The sequence below is a fragment of the Hemicordylus capensis genome, chromosome 2 (assembly GCF_027244095.1).
Source record: "Hemicordylus capensis ecotype Gifberg chromosome 2, rHemCap1.1.pri, whole genome shotgun sequence".
Taxonomy (NCBI): Eukaryota; Metazoa; Chordata; class Lepidosauria; order Squamata; family Cordylidae; genus Hemicordylus; species Hemicordylus capensis.
Genome location: NC_069658.1, coordinates 147372653 through 147395462, shown reverse-complemented (window position 1 = coordinate 147395462; position 22810 = coordinate 147372653). Strand labels below are relative to the sequence as shown.

Genomic DNA, 22810 nt, shown 5'->3' with positions numbered 1-22810 from the left:
ATGTGTGGTTAAAGCAATTCTATTAAAATTACGTTTAACTGCAAAGAAGCATTTTAGCTTAAAGTTCTAATTGTATAAATTTCCAGGCGGCCAAGAGAAAGAGGCTTTTAGAGAAGGATGTGGCTGGATTTAAGAAAGAGGAATAGGAACAGAGATGGGCCCAGTGAGAGGAAAACGTTCATAGTACCTGATCTTGGGGCTCCTGGAACAACCAAAGGACCTCATTCCTCAGGGACAGCCTGGGCAAAAGTGGGTGCAGAGGGACCGGAGAGGTTAGTTGATAGAGATGAATCCACAAGGGTGCTTCCTCCGTGGAACCAGCTTCCTATGTTTGTGAGGAAGACTGGGCAGATCAGGCTAGGCAAGAAAAGCAGAGTGGCATGAAGAACTGAACACAGCCTGGTGTGATGGCCTATGAACAGTAAATCACCCAAGCAGACTCCAAGGTAGATGGTACGCAAAGAGCACACTGGATCATGAAACTGGGATTTGATATACCCCAGAACATGTCCTGGGGGAACATTCCAATTGACCTTTTTTGTTGAGTACGTGTGTTAGGTGGAACATGCAAGGATCTCATTGTTGCTGGTCACTCTTCCTGAGTGTAACAATGTGGGAATTGCCGAGGCAAGCCAAGGCTGATGATCATGAGAACAGAGTGCATAGACGTGAGAAGGGAAAATCTACAGGGTTGGAGGGTACAATAATCCAATCAGTACTTTTGATGGGTGCATCTCGAGGTCCTTACCACTGACTCAACCTCTTTTGTGAGTGGGGAGAGTTACCTCCATGCCATGCCCCTAGACCCACTTTGGTGTGCCCTGCAACCCAAAGGGGTGATTTGGGGCAGCCCCAAATCGCCATTATTCCCTATGGGGATTTAAAAAAAAAATTAATTCACCATTAATAGTAGGGGCACCCAATTGCCTTGGGGTTTGGTGGGTGGAAAGCACCCCTGGGTGCCTACCACCCCCCCCTTTTGCACCCCTGGGTACTCCACATAGGGAATAATGGAAATATTTTCCCCCCAAAAAATTCATAAAAAATCGTGGGAGCGTCCGATTGCTTTGGGGTTTGGGTGGTATTTGGCACACATGGGTGCCTACCGCCCAAACCAGTTTTGAAGGCTCAAACCAGTTCAAACTGGTTCAAAAAAGTTCAAACCTGGTTCGAATTTGAACCGAATGGGGTGTGTGTGTGTTTCCGTGCAAAACCAAAACCGAACTATCCCAGCCTGGTTCAAACCCGGTTTGAATTCGAACTGAACTGGGCAAATCTGTTTTGTGCACACCCCTAGGGGTGACTGGCCCACTGTCAACTAAGTGACCTGTCCCCATGTGCTGCATACGGAGAGCTCATGATATTGTGAGGCTCCGGAACATGTCAAGACAGATATTCAAGCCTGGGGACTCAAACACAAGTGAGTGTGTGTGTGTGGGGGGGGGGGGCCTCCTGCGAGCCGGCAGAAAAGCATTGCTAGTAACAGGGTCAAAGAGCAGGCCAAAAGTGAATTTAGAGGCCAAATTACGACCTCCAAGATCATAGTGTCTGTGTGACACGCTGGGGCAAGATAAAAGAGGGTATGTTCTGTAGTTCATGGGCTTGAGGCTTCTAATGCCTCGTTCTAGGTGAATTGTCATGGCCATCTAGCTGGAGAGCCATTCTCCTCACTCTTGCCCATAGAGTGCAACTGCTTTTAGGAGGCTTTCCCTACCCTAAAGGTCAATTTCCCTCTTTAAATGCTACAGTGAATCCCACCAGCTTAGCAGAACTAAATTCTGAGGGGTGCAACATTATGACATCTCCCAGTCCCTTTTTGACTGGCCATCTACGAGTAAATCCACCTGAGCAGTGAGCACAGAAGAGCATGCCCCCTGCAAACTAGGCAAATAGCCACTTTTTAAACGTGGTGATTCTCTTTATTTAGCGGCGGGGGGGGGAGTAACTGGCCCTATCCACCCCCAGCACAGTACTTTCAGTGACTGTTGCTGGTATCTATCTTATGGTTCAGTTTAGATTGTGAGCCCTTTGGGGACAGGGAGCCATCTTGTTTACTTTTTTCTGTATGTAAACTGCTTTGGACACTTTTGTTGAAAAGTGGTATATAAATATTTGTTGTTGTTGTTGAAGAAGACTCAAGCTCAGATTTGCAATTTGGTACCACCTCTATTATTTATTTACTTATTTATTTAACACATTTTAATACCGCCCCGAACTTGCATCTCTGGGTGGTTTATAACAAAATAAAAACAGAAAGTTAAACATTAGTTAAAACAAATACAAAAAGTTTAAAACATTACAACAATTTAAAATTTTTAAAACAATATTTTTAAAACTACATACTTCAGTTTCTCCTCACAAAAACCCTGTGAAGCAGGTTAGGCTGAGAGAGAAGCGACTGGCCCAGAGTCACCCAGCAAGTATCATGGCTAAATGGGGATTTGAACTCGGTTCTCTCCGGTCCTAATCCAGCACTCAACCACTACACATGGTCTCTAATGCAGAGTTAAAATACTGCCAGTATAGTGATTTGGAGGCTGGAGGAACACATGTATGAGTAAAAAAAGTCTCTTCCCAATGACCTGATAATTTATGTTCTTACCTTCTTAGTCCTGTTTTATTCTCCAGCACTGTGTTTATTCATTCCTGTTCTTTTGTAAAATTAATGAAGCAAATGTTTAAAAAAAGAAAAGAAAAGAAAATGATGGTTGCTTGTTCTACAGGTGTTTGGATTTCCACCACAGTGATGACCTCTCTCACAAGTATCAGCTTTGTGTTCCGCATCTTAACCTGCTACAGGTATGGACTTGCGGCGGGCTAAAGAGGTTTGGTGCAGAACTCCAGCTACTCAGTTCCCTCACCATGCTTAGATGATGGGGAGGCCCCTCTGTGCTCATACACTTTCTCCAGCTTTCATTTAGGACCAACAAACGGAGGTACTTTTTCACACAACGCATAATCCACTTGTGGAATTCTCTGCCACAAGATGTGGTGACAGCCAACAACCTGGATGGCTTTAAGAGGGGTTTGGATAACTTCATGGAGGAGAGGTCTATCAACGGCTACTAGCTGGAAGGCTGAAGACCACCTCCAGCTTCAGGGGGCAGGATGCCTCCGAGTACCAGTTGCAGGGGAGTAACAGCAGGAGGGAGGGCACACCCTCAACTCCTGCCTGTAGGCTCCCAGTGGCATTTGATGGGCCACTGTGTGAAACAGGATGCTGAGCAAAATGGGCCTTGGGCCTGATCCAGCAGGGCTGGTCCTATGTTCTTATGTTCATTCAGTCCTCCCGTTCAGTGTTATGTTTCCTACAGTTGGCACCAAATCACAGTTTGCAGCTTTAGTTAAATTGAGATTTGCAAACTGTGGTTTGGATAGTGGAGTAGATGTAGTGTTAACTAGTTAGTTCCAGTACTGAAAGCAAGTTGGAGAGATGCCCATGTAAGAATGGAACAGGGAGGTGGGAAGAGTAAATGAGATGCTCTCAAATGCCCAACCATGATTGGGCAGTGTTCACCAGGCCAGAATACCTGAGTTTATGAACAAATTTCTACCTGCCTGAAGTCACACTAACACATGGTATTCAGGTGTGAGGATGGATCAGCACTCCAGGTTTCCTTTCAAGACCTTCCTACAATCAGTGGGGCTGATAAAACTTAGGGCAGGTTGGGTATTTCTGATTCTGTTGCATTCTGCTCTTTGCTCACTGCTCCTCCAGCCTCCTGCTCAATTTTAAGGGCTTCCAAAGCACCTGATTATGCCCCATGAGCAGAATTCCCTCTAACAGGGATTCCCAGATGTTGTTCACTACAACTCCCATAATCCGCAGCCAAAGACCATTGCAGCTGGCGATTGTGGGAGTTGTAGTGAACAACATCTGGGAATTCCTGTTAGAGTGAACATTGCCTATGATATAAGATAATCTCTGTGCTTGCTGGCTTAATGCTCTCCAGCTGTTTCCAAAGCTGATCCCCCGCATGCTTTGAAGCACAGCTGCACCACTGAGCTATGCAGTAATATATTCCTCCCCAGCGACCACATTTTCTGCAGCCCTGTGGTCCAAGACCTTTATGGCGTCAGTAAACAGATGATGATTTTCATTCTCACAATGTAACTGCTTCACCGCATCAAGCCCTCTTTCCCCATTGGGGTGGCCCCATGTCAAATGACTGCTGGGCATGCATGGGTGTCTACTGCCTATTAACAACACCAGCATACTCTTCAGAAGTTTCATTTATTCAGGTCAAATCAGGGCAGTAGTTAGCGCTACTGGCTGCGTCATTGCATGGGGGGTTGTTACTTCATGGCCCTGCAGTGTCCTCTTCTTGTCCACATCTATATAACACAAACTTCTGCCAGTCCATTGGCACAGAGGTTGGTTTTCCTCCTTTCAGGCAGTGGGAATTCTTTTGCTACAGCAGGTAGTTGTTTCCTCCTTCTTCACTGCCCCCTGCCACCTACCAGTCTCTTGAAGATGGGGTACTAAAGGGATGGGATGTAGCAACAGCGGTGGTGGGGTGGAAATTAGCTGAGTCCCTCAGATGCCAGGGAAGGAGGCCCCCCTGTGGCTTTTCCTCACCTGTGGGTCCTCCTTCAGCCTGATTGAATTCATCTCCCTCAACTCTTGCTCCAAGTTATCTTCAGGCTGCTGAGATAGTAGAGGCACCGAGATGGGGGCTCTGAAAGGCTTCAAAGGCATCAGTACCACAAAAACATGGATACGCTTGTCTCAAAAAGCATGAAGTGGCTCCAAGCACTTCCTTTGGTTGGAGGCAGATGATAGTTGACTGCATGCTAAATCAAGGGGCAGGTCTTGTACTGCAGCCTAGATGGCACCCCTGAGGAACATCGTTCACCCTGCAGGACTTCTGGTAGGAGTGAACCCTGCTCTGAGACAAGACCTCCACCTTACAGATGCACAGGAAGTGTGAAGGAGTCCAGGAAGGGTGCAGTGTGTCCCAGTGTACCAACACCATTGGGAAACAAAACCATTTTAATGCTTTTTCCCCCCACTCCTAGAAAACACATCAAGCTGTTACGGGCAGGCAAGAAGCACCTATTTATGTCAGACGATTATTCAGTTTCACCTTCTTTAAGTGTGGTGAGTTTTCATACTCCTCATCCTCAAAATATTTCCCATCACTGACTTGGAAAATGCAGATTCTGTTTGAAACAACTGTCAGCTCCCATTCACTTAGCACCAATTTAGGACCAATGTAAGGAAATACTTTTTCACACAGCACGTAATTTATGGAATTATCTACCACAGGATGTGGTGATGGCCAGTAGCTTGGATGGCTTTAAAAGACAGATTCATGGAGAACAGGTGTGTCAATGGCTACCAGTCTGGTGGCTATGGGCCACCTCCAGCCTCAGAGGCACAATGTCTCTCAATACCAGTTGCAGGGGAGCAACAGCAGGAGAGAAGGCATGCCCCTCACCTCTTGCCTGTGGGCAGAGGCGTATCTAGGGAAAATAGCACCTAGGGCAAACACTGAAATTGAGCCTCCTGTCCAAGCATCTGACACCCATCTTTCAGATAACTTTACCATAATATCCAGACCAAAAAATGCTGGAAAACTACAAATTTCAGTATGCGGGGGCTCATGAAATACCCAAATACTATGTGGAGATGTACTTGGAAAACTAAACAGAAGTGCCTGTCTAATTCTCTACTATGCATTGTAGCATCACCATTACATAAGTTTTAAAAATCAATGGAGAATTTGACTTTTCCCAGATACTCTGTAAATAATTAAAGGATATGCAGAGTAAACTGTGTCACTGCTTGGAATATATTCTAGTCTTTCAGAAAGACAGTTAAAATGAGAGAAAGAGAGCAAGAAACCCCCAGTGGGAGTTAAATATTAAGGGTTTCACACTGATTCAAAGACAAACTCACCATTAATAGCCATATTAGCAAGACATCACATTTAACTCACTTATCACAAGAAGCAAAGTAAGAGCAAATGAATACAATCCTAGCTCTTAAGCGTCAGCTCAGTATTCACAAGCCCTGATTCTCTGTACATAGTGCCAATCTGAATATGTGTACAGTGTCTTATATTATATTTTTATTATTATTATTTTTACCCGTAGCCCCTTTGGGGGGTTTCCTAAAGGCTGGGGGTTTTTTTTTGCAAAGATTCCCCCTCACCCCGCTGGCCTCTAGGGCCTCACAGGGACCATTTGAGCATGTGCAGTGGCCGTTTTTAAAAATAATCTTTTTTTTAAAGGCCACTGAAAACAAAATGGCCACCGCTCATGCTCAAATGGCCTCTGCAAAGCCTGGCATGACCTAGAGCCTCACAGAGGCCATTTGAGCATGCACAGTGGCCTTTTTTTTTTTTGGCAGCCATTTTTTTTTTTAAAAATTAATTTTACAAAATGGCGCCCCCTTCAAGTGGCGCCCGGGGTACGTGCCCTGCCTGCCCTACCCCTAGATACGCCCCTGCCTGTGGGCTTCTCAAAGGCATCTGGTGGGCCACTGTGTGAAATAGGATGCTGGACTAGATCGGCCTTGGGCTGGGACTGATCCATCAGGGCTGTTCTTGTGTTCTTTTCACTGGAGTCCAGGTTCCTGCTTTGGAATTCATGCTTACCTTTCCATTTATAAAGCTCCTCATGCATGTAACCATTTGCAGGAGTAGCTATGAAGGCAATTTAGAAAATTATGATACTCCATTGATAGCTTGAAATTCATTATGGAGTAGTTTTACTTAATAAAATATGCCTTAGGATTCTGTAGTTAATAAAGAGACTGGCCCATTGAATAAGCTGAATGGGGTAAGGGAGAGGGGTGGTATGGAAGTAAATAACTAAAATATATGGGTATATGGACCATGCCAATGTTTATAAAAAGTTACAAGGTGTGGCAGAATTTAAAGTACAGTCAGAAAGGCAGGAGTTACTAGAAGCTGCCCGCACCCTTACTCCCCCTGCAAACTGCTCCATCCCCACAGTCTTTCTCCCAGTATGGTTACTTCCAGTCGCTAAGCCTCACCTGGAGAAAAATGGCAGTGGAGAAGCAGTTTTGGATGTGGAAGGCTTCATCACCCCACTTTCCACCTGCTTGGACTGTGCGTTAAATTTCATTCCCTCTGCTTTATAGGAAATAGTTTTAGAGACCCTCTTGGTCTCCTTTGGCATCCCCTCCCTCAGGAGGCTCATCTGGCACTAAGCTTTCCCTTGACTCTCATAACTAGTGTACACAAGCCGACCCCTGCACAGAGCATCTGTGCACTCTTTGGGGCCGGCTACCTCTCTCCTCACCGCCCCAGTCTCCTGCCGGGCCGAGTGCCGCGGCTTGGCCCGCCGCCGCCTCACCTCCGCAGCCGGGCCAGACCCGCCGCCTCTCTCCCCCCACCCCAGTATCCGGTGGCATGCTGCCATGGGCGGGCCCACCGCAGGGCTGAGAGCCGCCGCCGCCAGTGGGGCCGCCAAGAGCCGCCGCTGCCGCCAGCGGGGACAGCCGAGAGCTGCCACCGCCATCGGGGGCCACCGAGAGTCGCCACTGCCATCGGTCGGGCCTGCCAACCCCCACCACAGTATCGGGCCCGCCGCGCTGCCGCCTCCTCGCTCCTCGGCCTGTCCTCCCCGTCGCTGCCAGGCCGGCCCACCAGCGGCCATGGCCGCCGCTGTTCTCCTGGGTGCGCCTTACCCAATCAGGCGCCCCCGCAGCCCAGCCAATCAGCTGGGCTGCCGGGACGCACGTTCGAAAGGCACACCCAGGAGAATTAAATATATAGATGTTTAAACCACTTTTAGATGTTCCTTATTCTCTGGCACGCTCTTTTAAAACTTCTATTGTAATGTTTTGCTGATGTTTTAAAGTATGTTCTAAGCCACCTTGAATTTGCTAGGATTTACTAGGGCAAACCCATAAAGATTTATCAGTCAATCAGTCAATCAATCGAATACATAAAAACCAACCAATCAATCAATTGGTAGTGTCCCAATTCAAGGGAATGCGACTACCATGTCTAGTTTGCTCCTTCACAGAGATGCTATGGATATGTTTTGCATCTGGTTTATGTTTGTAGGACTTCTCTGCACTAGCCTTTTGGTTTTTTTACACCAACAGGTGGCCCTTGGAAAATATACTTCTTGGCAAATCGCATTTAGCATGTGGGGTAGGTGAACAACTATGTTGGCAAAAATTTAGCATACATTACTGGGGTTGCCTTTGTTGACAATTTCCCTCTCCTCTCCTCTCCTCTCCTCTCTTTTCCTCTCCTCATCTCTAGGGTACCTGGTTATTCATCTGGTGCTGTTTGTGGCTGGAATGGTTCTTATGTACCTTGTGATTTTACCCATGAAGCATGGTCAGTGGATGCAACTTCTTAACAAATGGGGATTGGTGATGTAAGTTCTGCTTAGCAGAATTACTGCTGTGCTCTCCATACCCTTCAAAATCCACCAAGCTGATAATTTGGATGTGCTTACCCAGCAGGCTCACACCAGGCACACAGATGCCACCACTTGCAAGGCAGACTGACCGGAGACCAACAATGCAAGATGAAATTGCCAATCAGTGCTGACTGGGGTGCATGGGACAGTTGTGCCCATCAGTTGCCTCTTCTCCAAAACTGCCTTGTGGAAGTGTGTGTGAACTGTGACTTCAAATCTCTCATATGCTACACTAAGTAGATGACATTTTCTAAAGTGAGCTTGCAGGTCAGGATCCAAAGTAGAAGTATGCCCATCCAACAGAGTCAGGGGCAGAGCCACCATAGTGCGGACGGGTTCAAAGAACCTGGCCTGCCACTGGAAAGGGCCGCCAAAGCCCACAGGGGGCGTGGCTCAGGCTCCGGAAGAGCCCTGAGCAAGCTCTCCCCTGTTTGCTAGCTGGCAGCGTTTGCTAGCTGACAGCCTTTTGTTTCTCTTTCTATCCCTCCAGAGAGGGAAAGGGAAATATGTTGTCAGGAAGCAAGCGCTGCCTGAAATGACAGGGGATCGCTCGCTCAGGGCTCTCCGGAGCCCAGGCGTGGGTGGGTGGGGGGCGGAGTTCTCTCGGGGCTCTTCCATGGCTCTGAGCCATGCCCCGTATGTGTGATGTCATGCGCATGGGACATTGCTAGAGGGGCCGCAGGATGGGGCCAGACACAGGCCGCCGTTTGTCTGGCTCTGCGCCTGAACAGAGTTGTGTGTACAACTGGTCTCATTTTAGAAGTTCCCATAGCAACAAGAATCAATTCCTTTTAAAAAGCAGCTTGCCTCTTTGGCAATGGAAAATACTCTAGTGAGAACTGCAAGGAAGACTCTGGCTGCATGCACAGTTCTTTCCTATGAGCATATACACTCTCTTTTGAACCAAGCCTTTTAAAAAATAAAAAGCTTTTGAACTTAGTCACTGGGGAGAACCCAACTCCACCTGCTGTATAAGAGCAGGACTTTGGAGGCCCAGGATAAGAAGTTGGAAGTCAATTCCAGATCTCCCTTCTTTCTCTTCACAGCATCTGAGAGGCTTTGCCTCCATTTCCTTTTATTCTGGCTATGGCTGTGGTAGAAGAATAACTTCTCTTTGCCTTCTCTTACTCAGCCTCTCCCTTGTCATCATCATGGGCGTAAAGCAGCTGCAGGTTCTGATGGCTTCTCAGTTCTTCCTTCAGCAAAAGATTTCACCGAATGATAAACAAAAGCCTTTGGCTCTTGATAACAGGTGAGAGGCAAGAAGCGATGTTCTTCCTGCTGTTCAGTTCCTGGCGTAGGGTTCTTCCTCTGCATGGCTTCCACAGCTGAAGGATTCCTGTAGAAAGCTGTGCAAGCTGGGGAGAAGTTGTCATCCCTGTGACGAGTGGTGGGGAAAGGCAGACATTGTTCATTTGCACCTTAATTTATTCAAATGAGTTGTTTTGAGCCATAAGCAGTCGGGGCCCCAGTTTCCTGAAAGAATGCCTCTGCTTGTGTGCTCTCTGCCCTCTACTTTAAGATCTTCTGAGGAAGCCCTGTAGAGAGCACCCCTGCCATCTGAAGCACCAGAGATAGCCATGAGGAGCATAGCTTTCTCAGTGGTGGCGCCACAGCCAGGAGTTTGCCTGGCTAATTCTTTGCCTTCTTTTAGAGGACTGGCGAAAATGGCCCTTTTGGGGAATGCATTTGGCCACTGGGTGTTATTTATAGGTTTTCATGGGTGCGGAGAGGATCTTGCCCTGGTTTTGCTGGTGGGTTGCATTTCATAATATTTTTGGTTAATTAATTGTTTTGTTTTATCCTGGATGTTGTTGTTAACTGTCTCTGGAGCCTCTTGGCCAAGAGGAAGGTTATAAACCAACTTGAAAATGAATAAACGTATGCTGCTTTTAGCGAGGGGGAGCATCTGCTGGGCTGGAATTATTAATTCCAGCCCAGAGCGCACTCCCTTTATACCACCTACTGCTTTGTTCAACAAGGTGCGAGGTGGGTGGGGGGGGGCATGGGCAGACAGGCAAGAGGTTTGGGGCACACAATCGGACATATATGATGAATACGACGAATATTTTTATGCCACTTTTCAACAAAAGTTCCCAAAGCGGTTTACATAAATATAAACAAAATGGTTCCCTGTTCCCAAAGGGCTCACAATCTAAAAAATGTTTCATAAGATAGACACCAGCAACAGCCTGGAGGCTGTGCTGGGGATGGGAGGGAGGCTGTGCTGGGGATGGATCGGGCCAGTAGCTCTCCCCCTGCTCAGTAAGGAGAATCACCACTTTTCAAAGGGGCCTCTTTGCTCAATTAATAGGACATTTGAAGTACATGCCCTTTGTGCCCAGTTCTCACAGTGCCAGTGACTGTGACTTCTTTTCTTCACAGGAAAGCATTCCAAAACTTCAGCTACTTTTTATTCTTCTTCTCTGTGGCTGTGGGGTTAACTTCCTGTTTGATAAGGCTGCTGTGGAGCATCGTCATAGGAGCCTGGTTGATTGGACGGATAGACAGAGCAATAATGCCACAGGGGTTTGAACGCTTTGATAAAGGTAAGTGCCTGGGATATGCTGGAGGCCTTAGGGTGGAGGTTCTCAAGCACTGTCATCGTGTGTCTACCTATATTTGAAAACAAAACCTAGTACCTTGTTAAAGCTTTTCAGATTTGACAGCCTGTTCTTTCCACCCAGTAATCACAAACTGACTCAGGCTTCAGCCCTTGGGAACAGAAATCTGCATTTTGCACAGAATAATAATTATATCCCCACAGGATTCAAGACCTGGATTGGCATGCTGTTTGTGGACCACTATCACACAAATCCTGTTCTTGTCTGTTTCTGTTACATCCTTGTTACCAATGGACAGACAGACCTGCAGAGAGTCACTACACACATGATCCTTGATAGACCAAAGAGAACAGGTAAGCAGGGCCACAAATGCTAGCAGCCAATATTATCATGAGCTTAGGAAGTGTGGTGGACCAGGAGAGGGTGTCTGTGGTTAGTCTACCCAGTATAAATTTTTCCTCTCCCAGTCCGAGGTTGATTCAAGTGCGTGAAAGGGCGACAGAGGGTATCACAGTTGAACATTTCATTGTATAGGTGGCTTGGCTAGTTCTAGGCTGGAGGGTTGAAGCCTCTTTTACGAACTAAATGTTATGCTGGAAAAAAGGGAGGGGTGTGTGTGAAGGGAGAAACCTAAGATGCCAGGAATATTATTTTATTAAATGACTCAAACACCATCCTTGATGTATTTCGAGCTGCGGCTCTTCCTCAGAGCCCGCTATAAATTAAATTAAATTAAATTATTATTACATTTATATCCCGCTCTTCCTCCAAGGAGCCCAGAGCGGTGTACTACATACTTAAGTTTCTCCTCACAACAACCCTGTGAAGTAGGTTAGGCTGAGAGAGAAGTGACTGGCCCAGAGTCACCCAGCTAGTTTCATGGCTGAATGGGGATTTGAACTCGGGTCTCCCCAGTCCTAGTCCAGCACTCTAGCCACTACACCATGCTGGCTCTCCTTAAATTAAAAAATAAATCAATTAAATAACAATGATGTCATACAATACTGCACACGATATGTACACTGTCCTCAAATTAATACAATAAAAGTTCAAAAATATATAAAATATATATAATCTTTAAAAGATAAACTCCACAGAAATTGTCTGTGTACTTATGAGGAGTAACCTTCGGTTGTACTGATGTTTAAAGTTCCCATTGCAACCAGAGCACAACTTTGAAATCTGAACTGACACAGTGCTCACCAAGCTTAGTTGTGTGTTATGACACAATCTGAGAGACTGGAAAAGAACAGTCTATATATGAAGATGCCTATATCAGGGATTCTCAGTGTTGGGTCCCCAGATGTTATTGGACTTCAACTCCCATAATCCTCAACCAAAGGCCACTGGGGCTGGCGATTATGGGAGTTGAAGTCCAATAACAACCAATCAAAGGCCACTGGGGCTGGGGATTATGGGAGTTGAAGTCCAATAACATTTGGGGACCCAGCATTGAGAATCCCTGGCCTATATAACTATGTCTACAGAAAGAGTAGTGCAACAGTTTGGGAGAAATGACATCTAAATTTGACTGGCTTTTCCAGCCAAGGTAGGCCTTACTGCAACCTTTCGCAGTTGCTGAGACCAGCTAGGCCAGCCTCAAAACCTATCCAGTTAGGGGACAGTGGTCAGGCTTGAGAGGGACCTGCTTCCTGACTGGATCCTTCTCAATACTCACTGACTTTCAGGGGTTTCTATCAAGAGCTTGCTTGATAACAGCTTCTGATTTTCAACCTAAAATTGTTTATACCAGGGATTCTCAACGTTGGGTCCGCAGATGTTATTGGACTTCAACTCCCATAATCCCCAACGAAAGGCCACTGGAGCTGGGGATTATGGGAGTTGAAGTTCAGAAACATCTGGGGACCCAACATTGAGACTCCCTGGTTTATACCATATGTTACTTTAATAATTAAATTCCCAGGACCACATTCCCAAGAATAGGAAGCTCAGAAAAAGCACAAGGATCAATTCCAGCACAACAAGGGACAACTGTGACAAAGTGTACTGTATGACATTCACTCTAGTGTACTACATGCACTTAGGATTGCCAACTTCCCCATCAACCTTCTCGTCCCATACTTTCAACAGCAGCTTGATGTACAGGGAGGAGAGCTGGTCTTGTGGTAGCAAGCATGAATTGTCCCCTTTGCTAAGCAGGGCCCACCCTGGTTTACATTTGGATGGGAGACTACATGTGTGAGCACTGTGAGATATTCCCCTCAGGGGATGGAGTCGCTCTGGGAAGAGCACCTGCATACAAAAGGTTCCAAGTTCCCTCCCTGGCAGCATCCCCAAGATAGGGCTGAGAGAGACTCCTGCCTGTAACCTTGGAGAAGCCGCTGCCAGTCTGTGTAGATAATACTGAGCTAGACGGACCAATGGTCTGACTCAGTATATGGCAGCTGCCTCTGTCCCTATGCAGTCAATAGTTCATGATAGTACTTATTTCTATGCCATGAAAAACTTGATCTGCTGATTTCTGCAGATCAGATTGTTCTTTAATATACAAGCACAGGCCAAGGTGATTCCTGTTGGCTGCCTCCCCTTGGTTAGTTGCCATGCACATGCTCTTTAAAAGTTTGCACAGCACTGGTTCAAATTCTCATCAAGTAAAAATAAAATAAATAAAAATCTGCTCTATCCCAGTGGTACAGCTCAGTATCCTAACTTTGAGGGTTATTAGGATGCTTGAAACTGACCAGTGTGGGCTAATTAGTACAATCATATTTTACAAATTTCTAATCCTCTCTGTGGATTTACAGTCACTTGAGACTGTTGATCTGCCATAAACTAGGGAAAGACATTTGGGGAATGGAAAGTGGATATGTTTGAAATTAAGTCCTGGTGTCTTATTTTAGCTCCTAGGGTATCAGCCAAAGCCAGGACAAGATGGCTGCTATTCTATACACTTCTGAAGAACCCTGATCTCATGAAACTCAGGAAGAAGCCCAAACCAGATTCTCATTCCGTGGATTTATCACAGCCTCCTTTTGCCATAAACATATAATAAGCCCACTGAGTACATACAGTTGCCTCTTTCAGCTCAGCGAACAGTGACTCAACAATGGGATGCGAACGGTAAAGATCCTGGCCCTGATCCCAGAAGGGCACGACAATGGCAAAGATTCTCAAGTAATCCCTAAGGGCTATTTGCTGAGTGTTTGTTTATACAATTTTCTAAATTGACATTGGCTGTATTTCCAATATGTACAATTGCCATGAAGCTTCCTCTCCATCTCCCAAGAATTTTCGATATGTCTGGCTGCTGGAATTGCTGTCCAATTAGCAAGTATCCTCACCAACCAACCAATGTTTTTCAATTATCCTGCACCAGTCAAATGTATGATTGGAAGTGAGATGTGGTTTTGTCATAACCAGTAGTGGCCGGTGGGAGCTACTCAGTGGGTGGGGGGGGTGAGGGTGGGAAAATGCCAGTTTAAACAGCAGCAAATGTACCTGCCACTCATACACAACATGCTCTACAGGGTGACTTGGCATTCCATGGGCTGCCACACCCTTTTGTTCAGTTGGCCTCTGTGCATGCGTGGAAACCATTTCAGGGGTTAGTATGCCCTCACTCCTCCCCACCAAATGGCACTCACCAGCTGCTGCTGGCCACAACACATTATATATTATATGCATCAAATATTCCATAGTTATCTGGAATTCATTAAGTGATCACATTTATATTCCATGCTTCCTACAAGGAACATATATGGGATTATCCCATCCCCCCCCCCTCCGGAAGGATGATGACTAGTCTAGGGTTGACCAGTGAGTTTCAAAGCTGAGCAGAGATTTGAACTCGGGTCTCCTTTTCCCCAGTCCAAGCCCCTCACTCTGTCCCACACTGACTGTTGTTAACTTTAATGCCTTATGACTGTTGAGCAGTAACTCTTACCATTTCAAATGGGTTTGCAGAAGTGTCATTTTTAGTGACAGATTGCTTGTGTTTTGTGTATTACCTTTGGGTAGATTTAGGTCATCTCTTCAGAGCACACGAGAATGCTGTTCCCGTTGTTGCTTCTGCTCTTAGGAGGCTCAAAGTATACAATGGGGCCAAGTCAGTATATGATGGCACATCTTCAAACAGAGTGTTATGTTCTGATCACAATGATCCTGGGAACTTCATGGCCACCCAGATGCACCCTTTTTACTCCCGCAGAAGGAAATTTGCTGTTGCCCAGGTTTTCCCTAAAACCGCATCCTAGAAACCAAGGTGGAACTATTACATTGCTTTGGCAAGAATTTCTAGCATCAGGAAGTAGGAATATTGGTTCCCCCACCCAGTGTTTTGTACTGGTGTGCAGATGACTCCAAACCTGATGTTATCTCATTTGTTTTCAGGATTTTTTGAATTTGTGGTTTTGAAGCTGATTTAGCTGGACTAGTGTAACTGATCTTTGTCCTTTCTGCTGCTGTAAGCTGCACTGAAATAGGATCTGAGTTGGCATATTTTGCCATGTTTACTGCTGGTATTTCCATTGTCCATCTGGGACATCTCAGTGTCAGCTGAGAGGATGTATACCGGAATCTCACAGAGAACATTGGTACAGAAGATCAAAATATTATTTTACTGGTTGAAGAACAAAATAATGAGTATTTTGTGGGGAAAGGACATAGGTCTTGGGGAAAGTATGAAGGAGGTTTGAAGCTGACCTGAGTTGGCTTGATCAAAGAAAGTGAAGGAGCTGAATTGGATAGCGTAGTAAAATTCATGTCTGGCATCTTTCAAGCTTTTAGGTTCTAGTCTGACCTCTGCACCCCTTCTGGATTGCAAAGCCAAACACATGATAGGGTGGGTCATGAACAGCTAGACCCATATGTGGAAGCATTTACAGTCGCTTGCTAAATTGTGGCTGTTCTTTCTCTGAAATTTCCTTAGGAGAGAGGGAAGGGAGGAAATTGTTTCAAGCTCCCTGGCCACAGCAAATTGCCTTTGTCACACCAAGAATGAAAATGGGATTTGAGGGCTCCAGTTTTCCTCACAGTATGACTGGAACGTGACATGACCTTGCAATAACGGGTTTGCAAGCAAAAAAACCCAACAACACCTTTCTTTTACCTGTTCTCTTAATAAGGTCCGGGTCTCTCGATCAGGGAGACCCGGTTTTAACGGGTGAGCGGGAAGAGCGAGCTAAGGAGCCCTGGGCGGCCGAATCGGCCGCCCACACGATGGCTGGCTCCTATGGATGTGCACAAACCAGTTCGGAGGCCATGTTGGAGGCCTCCGAACCGGTTCGGAGCCGGACCGGTCCGGCGGTCCGGCACTGAAGGGGGTTTCCCTTTAAGGGCGGGGGGGTAGAACTTTCCCCTCCCGCCACTCTTCCCTCTCTGGTGCTGCAGTTTAAACCAAAGTTTTTGGGGTGGCAGCATTCCTCGCTGCCGCCCCTGCCCCTGTCATTGCCTGGAAGTCTCCGTAATAGGAGCACGCATGCGTGCGTGGTGGTGCGCGTGCCGCTTACGTCACACGCACGCTTTATGTGACGTAGGTGGCGTGCAGCCACGCGCGCATACATGCTCCTATTACGGGGACTTCCGGGCAACGACGGGGGCAGGGGTGGCAGCAAGGAATGCTGTCGCCCCAAAAACTTCGGTTTAAACTGCAGCACCGGAGGGGGAAGCGTGGCGGGAGGGGGAAGTTCTACCCCCCCGCCCTTAAAGGGAGACCCCCCCTCAGTCCCAGACCGCGCCGCGTGGTTCCGTGCACATCCCTACTGGCTCCGAGATGGAGCCAGCGGGGGGGAGCGCGGGCCGCACGGCCCCCACAAGCCCCAATATGCCCTGCGTGACTGCGCAGGGCATGCTGGGGAGACCCCCGAGCCGGGAGGCTGCTTTTAAGCCTCCTGGCCGGGGGTCTACTCATGAGTCGGCACGGCACGAAGGTGCGCTGTGGCTACTCACGATCATAAAAAGCAGGTTTGCTGGAGCACTCGCTCCGCAAACCTGCTTTTTACCAGGGGTTCTCAAGCGGGTTACCCGCTCAAGAACCACCGGGCTCAGCTGTGAGCCCGGTGGTTCTTACGGTCACCAAAAATCGGGCTAGCCTCTGCTAGCCCGATTTTTGCTGATCGTGAGAAGCGCCCCTAAGAGTGATAATTCTTCTATCAAGAGTGTTTAAATTGATATATCAATGCGTGGACATTTTCATTGGCTCTATAACTACCAATGGTTGAGTTACTGGGTGTTTGGAGGAAGGAGTTTTGGCCTGTTTTTTGGGGATTTCTAATCCCACATGGTTTGCTGTTTTCTTGTAGTTTGATTGTATTGGAAATAAAAACAATAGTTGTTGTTTTTTATCTACTTTATTGGTTATCTTTTTCAGGAAAGGGTGCCCTTGACAGGGAAGCCTGCAGTGCAATGGTGTCATCTTCTTTATATATATTCCTCTTAAACCTACCCGTCGCTAATCCCATGTGTAGCAGCTGTTGCAGGCGTTTGTGAGCAGCTGCCTGGATAGTGATGGGGATGGAGGAGAAAATGGTGGTGACAATTGTGGTGAATGGTGGTGGCCAGCTGGCCAGCCAAAGAAAATGATGACTGGGGGGGGGCAGGTGGGTGGGAGGGAAGAAGATGACAATGGCAAGAAGGATGGCGGGCGGGCAAAGAAGAAAGGTGGGTGTGGGGCGGGCTAAGAAGGTGGTGAGCAGGTGGGTAAAAAAAGCGATGGCGGGGGTGGGTGGGGGGAGAAAGTAGAGCTGGGCAAACTAGAGGCGCAGATGCTCTGTGCCCGGCCCAGCTAGTATTACTTATTTTACTAGATGTTATGTGAGAGAGAAGCAGTAGAAAAAAAGAGCTATTGCTCTTGATATTGACCACATAATCTCTGTTATGTCTAGTTTGGACTTGAGATTCTCAGGAAGTGGATGTCAGCACCCCATGCTGCATTCAGCCCTTTTCTGTGCACCTGCTGAATCATGGCATTCAGATTGCCCTGACCTCTGTGAGTCTTCTCTGAAATGTCCTATACATACTTTGCTACGAGACAGTCATTTTGCTAAAATCAGCTCAGTAATCAAACACCTCTTAAATGATTCACTATGGAGGGATGATAATATCCTTTTCTATTAGGGAAGTCCAGGCCTCCTCCATAATCAGATGTATAAAAAATTTGAGTAGCAACCCTTGTATGTTTCCCCCACCATAGAAAATCTAGGGTATTTGTTTTGCCATGTAGAGATCAGTGAGGATGCAGCCTTGGGAAGCCTTCATTGTTTTAGTTTTACTTAACCTATCCATGCTAAATGCCCGCCATTCTGATTTACTGTATTAAAGTTAATCTTAGATCCTGAAATTTAGCCAAATGTCATTAATCCTGGAAAAGAGTCCTTGAAAAGATGGCAATATGTCACCTGCTATTTTTTAATATCTCAGATATTTTAAAGACTAATTTTAAATATCTCAGAACCTCGCTGAGCCCCTAGTACTTCTGGATCTGATCTAATAACCCCTGTTAGTGGCTCAAATGACATTACAAATAATAGTGGAGACAGCAGACACCCTCAGCTAGTCCCGCCCCCCCAACAGAACAGATCTCGATTTGATTAATTTATTGCTGAAAGGGGATCGGATTTGTTTATAGCATACTGATTCATTTAACTGGAATTGCTGCCGGTACCAAAATGACCTGATATAGATAATTTCCCACTCAATAATGACCGAAGACACCTTGAAACTATATCACATACTTTGTTCCAGAGGCCGAGGGTCTGTGAATGCTATTTATAATCTTTCGTATTTTAGTATGAAGCTATTCACACAGTTGGGGGGGGGGGAGCAAGGTTGGGATGACCTTTCCCCCAGATGATCCGTGGTTGGTGGCTCCCACATGATCTGATCTCCAGAGGCCAGGACAATGTGTCCCAACTTCCAGATATCCCACAATGCACTGTGCAGCAAGTGCGGTGCATTGGGGGAATCCCCATGAGTTGGGTGCTCTAGACGCTCAACTCTGTGTATGCTTGGGCTGTGTGCAGCCGGAGCATATACATGTCCCCAGTGCCGGAGCTGTGGGCACGCTTGCAATGCATTGCGGAAATCCCCTGTGGGATGTGGGGGACAAACGCAGCGCATTGGGGGAATTCCCTATGAGTCGGGCACTCTAGGTGCTCAATTCTGTGTATGCTCGGACTGCATGCAGCCCAAGCATACACTGGGGCTAAGCATATGCTCGCACCCTTAACCCTGGCTACAGGCTGGCTTTCAAAGTGGGGTTAGGCTGGGCAGAAGTTCCGGGATCGAGAATGATCCCCACGCTCCACATGAGCAGCCTAACCCAGGCTGGGCTGCCCTAGCCTGGGTTAGGCTGCTCATGAGAACAGCCTTAGTTTCTGATTTTTTTAATCAATCCTGTTTGACCCTCCTAAATTACTTGCCAATTACATTACTTAAGCACATTTCTAAAAGATCAGAGTAAGCTTTAAAATCCTGATTTAACAGGACAATTGGTCTATAAAACCAGTTGGTCTGCCAGGCCTTGATAAATCCTTTTTAATTACCATAGTTGGTTTTTGAAAATGTATATTTTTGTGTAATTTTATTTAGAAGGTTAAAAAATGGGCCAGAAATGGAATCGAAAAAGAAAATTTTAATATCCTCCTGTAAAAACATCCGATCTTTCCCCAAAGAGCCTTATTCTTTTTTAAATTCTTCACCACATTTCTTCGTTTTCCATCCTGACTTCCTAACGATCAAATATAAATCCGAGAATAATCCTTAATTTTTTACAATTTTTCATTCAATTCAATTCAAAACATTAATTCATTATTCAATCATTAAAAATACTAGGATAGCTAAATATTAACTATTCTTCTGATATTTTTATTATTTTGTACAATTTTTGTTATATATACAATTGTTATATATTAAATAAAGAAATAGTTAATAAATAAATATATTTTTAATGCTGATTATTGATTAATGGTATGAAAATTGATTAGTCAGGCTATGGGTCAAATAGCCAGTCAATAAAAAATTAATTTATGCAAATACTGTTACTAATTCCCATTAGTCAATTCTTTCAGAATAGAGAAAGTTGTTAGTAAAAAAAAAAATGTTCAGAAGAGTTAATAGATGATTTATTAGTCTGTCACTGAGAGGAACTGATTAGCCAGTTAGTCACTTTTAAAAGATGAATGCTTTAACACAGACACAATTATTAATTCAGTTAACCCATTTGTTGGGAAAGGAGAGAAAGAAAATCCATTTCCACTTGATAGTTCAAATGAGTTATTTAGTCAAGGTAGTAGTAGTTCATCCAACATGTCCAGGATCCCATCTGGTGTAATAGTAATGATGCTATCAAGCTTCATTCTGGGTAGTTTGGAAGACAAACTTGGCAGTTTCATCATGCTGTCCTGCAATGCTAGAAAAGCATGGCAACATATACAATTCTCCCCCAACTTGAATTTTAATCCAAGCTGGGGAGAAATTTAAGCCCGGCCTCCCACTCCCACCTGCTTCCTGCTTCCAAGCCCTCTCCCACTTACCTTTTTTTTTGGTGGCTCCAGTGCTGTCAGCAGGAGACTAGAGAGACCTTTGTTCTCCCCATACCTGGCATGGAGATGTCACAGTGTGCCGAAAATAAGGAGGGCTGGGAATGGTTGTATTTCCAGTGCTGCTGCCAGGGGTTGGTAGTTCTGGAAAGGCTATAGTTTGTCCTTGTATCAGGCACACAATAATGGCGCCATGCCAGACAAAGGAGAGGAGAGGGGAAGGACAGTGGTGTAGCTTTAATTGAACACGGGTGGGTGGGAAACAAATGTCCCTGGCTCCCTAAAGGAGGGTGGCCTGCCAGCAGAGAGACAGCTCACTCTTTGCTGTTGAGGTTGGAGGAATATATGAGGTGACTGTTGTAGTTCTATGTGTTAAAAAATAGTTCTGAGTCAGAGGAGTGTGCTTGTGCAAGTGTGTGAAAGGGTCTGTGTGCATGGGGATTTTGTGATACTGTTTGCATAGGAGTGAGAGAAAGGGCATGCTGAGAATGTTTTGCTTTTCACCATGTCCTTACAGTTAAGGGTGTACAGAACCAGTTCTATTTGAACCTGGTTTGAATAGAACCGGCCTGGTTCAACCAGTTCAGATTCAAACCAATCCAGATCCTCAAAAAGGGGTGCTAGTCTGAATTGAAGCTGAACTGACCAAGGTTCTAATGGGACTGGTTCGGAACCAGTTTGGCGGTTCGAGGGGGCATGCTTGTAAAGTGGAATACAGTGAGAATTCCCCTTTAACAATTAAAGGGGGGAATCCTGCCTGCCTTTAAAAAAAAATCCTAATGGGGTGGCAAGAGGACACATTGTAGTTGGAAGTGGTGGCAGTGTGGTTCCTCCGAACTCTCTGGACTGGGTCCGGTGCTCCAGTGCAGCCCAGTTCCAGCCTCCGACTGCCCCTACCAGGATTTTTTTTTAAGGTAGGCAGGGTCCCCCCCTCCCCATTGCTTGTAAAGGGGAATCCTCACCTGATTCCCCTTTACAAACATGCCCATTTGAGCTGAATCAAACCGGTTCTGAACCAGTTTGGCCTGGTTTGACCCTTGGACTGAACCAGGGGCTGACTCAAACCAGCTCACAGTCCAGCGGTCCCATTCAAGTTTGTCTTGAACTCGAACCAAACTACTGGAATCTGTTCTGTGCACACACCTACTTACAGTTCTTATGCAGCAAAGACAAGGGGTGAGGAGGAGAAGAAGGTGGTGGGGGCAGTGTCCCTGTTTGTCCTAGGGCCAGCTCCAACCTTGCTATGCCCTGAGAAGGGCAGACGCCTATCTCTTTATCTCCTGCTGTTGTTGCAGAAGTCATGAGGAAGATCGATGGGGAGGGGCTTGGGGAGGAGGCATGAGTGAGAGAGAGGGGCGTTGGGAATTTCTGTGAGATTGTAGGAGAGACCAGAACAAAACCTGTTTCATTTCCAATTTTCATTTTCTGTCACATCACTGGGGATTGATCACATCACAATTTCTTCTGCGGAATTTATGGGGAACAATGTGACTTTTGGGGGAGAAAAAATGGCACCTAGCAGGAGCTGATCTCCATAAACAGTAACAGCTTCATGAACTGTTGCTGCCATCATCTGCAAAGGTGCAAGTTTGTCAGGCAAGAATACATCTGTTGGTAAGTTCCCCATGTTGACTGTATCTTGAAAATGTCAAGATAGTTTTGTGGGCTTCCCGTGAAAATACCTTGAAACTCCCCTCCCATTTTCGCTTCCCACAACAATGCCAATAAAAGATGGGGGAAAGGAGGAATTTCAGCCCAGCCATTTGTCCCTACATCCTTTTGTTTCTTTGTTTTTCTTTTTTTAAAGCAGCTATTGGAGAAGGCTATGATTTGGATTGAAGATAGCACAGGGGAAAGTGAAAAATCCCTCATTGCTCTGCGTCAGGGACTTGATCCAAATGCACCCTAACTACACACAGCTGAGTTTTGAAAAAAAGAAAGAAAAACAAGCAGCTCAGGTCTGAACTAATGTGTCTACTTTCAGTGCAGATGCCATCTGGGATCATGATGTATCATGTCATCACAAACCATGCCGTTCAGGTGTCCCTATGTGGCACAACATCTGTACCAAATTTGGTGCAAATCGGTGCAGGTATTGCAAAGGGGGACAGACTGACTGCGAGGTCATCTTTCCATGTGGAAATTCATTCCAATCACAGGATTCCCAAATCACAACTAGTTTGGTCCTATGTTGTCATGGCTCAGACAGATGCATCTCTCCCTGGGGTCCAGGCCCTTCTTTTATTGCCATGTTGCTCCTGCTGCAGGTATGCCATTAACGCAACAAAGCTCCTCCTCCTTCTCATCCCACATGCAAGCCAGAGTTGCTTTCTCAGCACA

At 46.1% G+C, this 22810-nt stretch overlaps 1 protein-coding gene across 2 annotated transcripts in view; it reads left to right on the top strand.

The window, feature by feature from the left end:
- Positions 1 to 16156, top strand: part of LOC128342396 (stimulated by retinoic acid gene 6 protein-like) — a 57444-nt gene extending 41288 nt beyond the window's left edge. For both annotated transcript variants that reach the window (XM_053289658.1, XM_053289657.1), the window contains exons 11-18: positions 2724 to 2799; positions 5020 to 5101; positions 8084 to 8132; positions 8247 to 8364; positions 9542 to 9661; positions 10795 to 10958; positions 11177 to 11326; positions 13835 to 16156. In XM_053289658.1, coding sequence (XP_053145633.1) covers positions 2724 to 2799; positions 5020 to 5101; positions 8084 to 8132; positions 8247 to 8364; positions 9542 to 9661; positions 10795 to 10958; positions 11177 to 11326; positions 13835 to 13983 — 908 coding nt within the window. In that variant the 3' untranslated portion in view covers positions 13984 to 16156. The remainder of the gene's footprint in view (positions 1 to 2723; positions 2800 to 5019; positions 5102 to 8083; positions 8133 to 8246; positions 8365 to 9541; positions 9662 to 10794; positions 10959 to 11176; positions 11327 to 13834) is intronic.
- The last annotated feature ends 6654 nt before the right edge of the window (positions 16157 to 22810 follow it).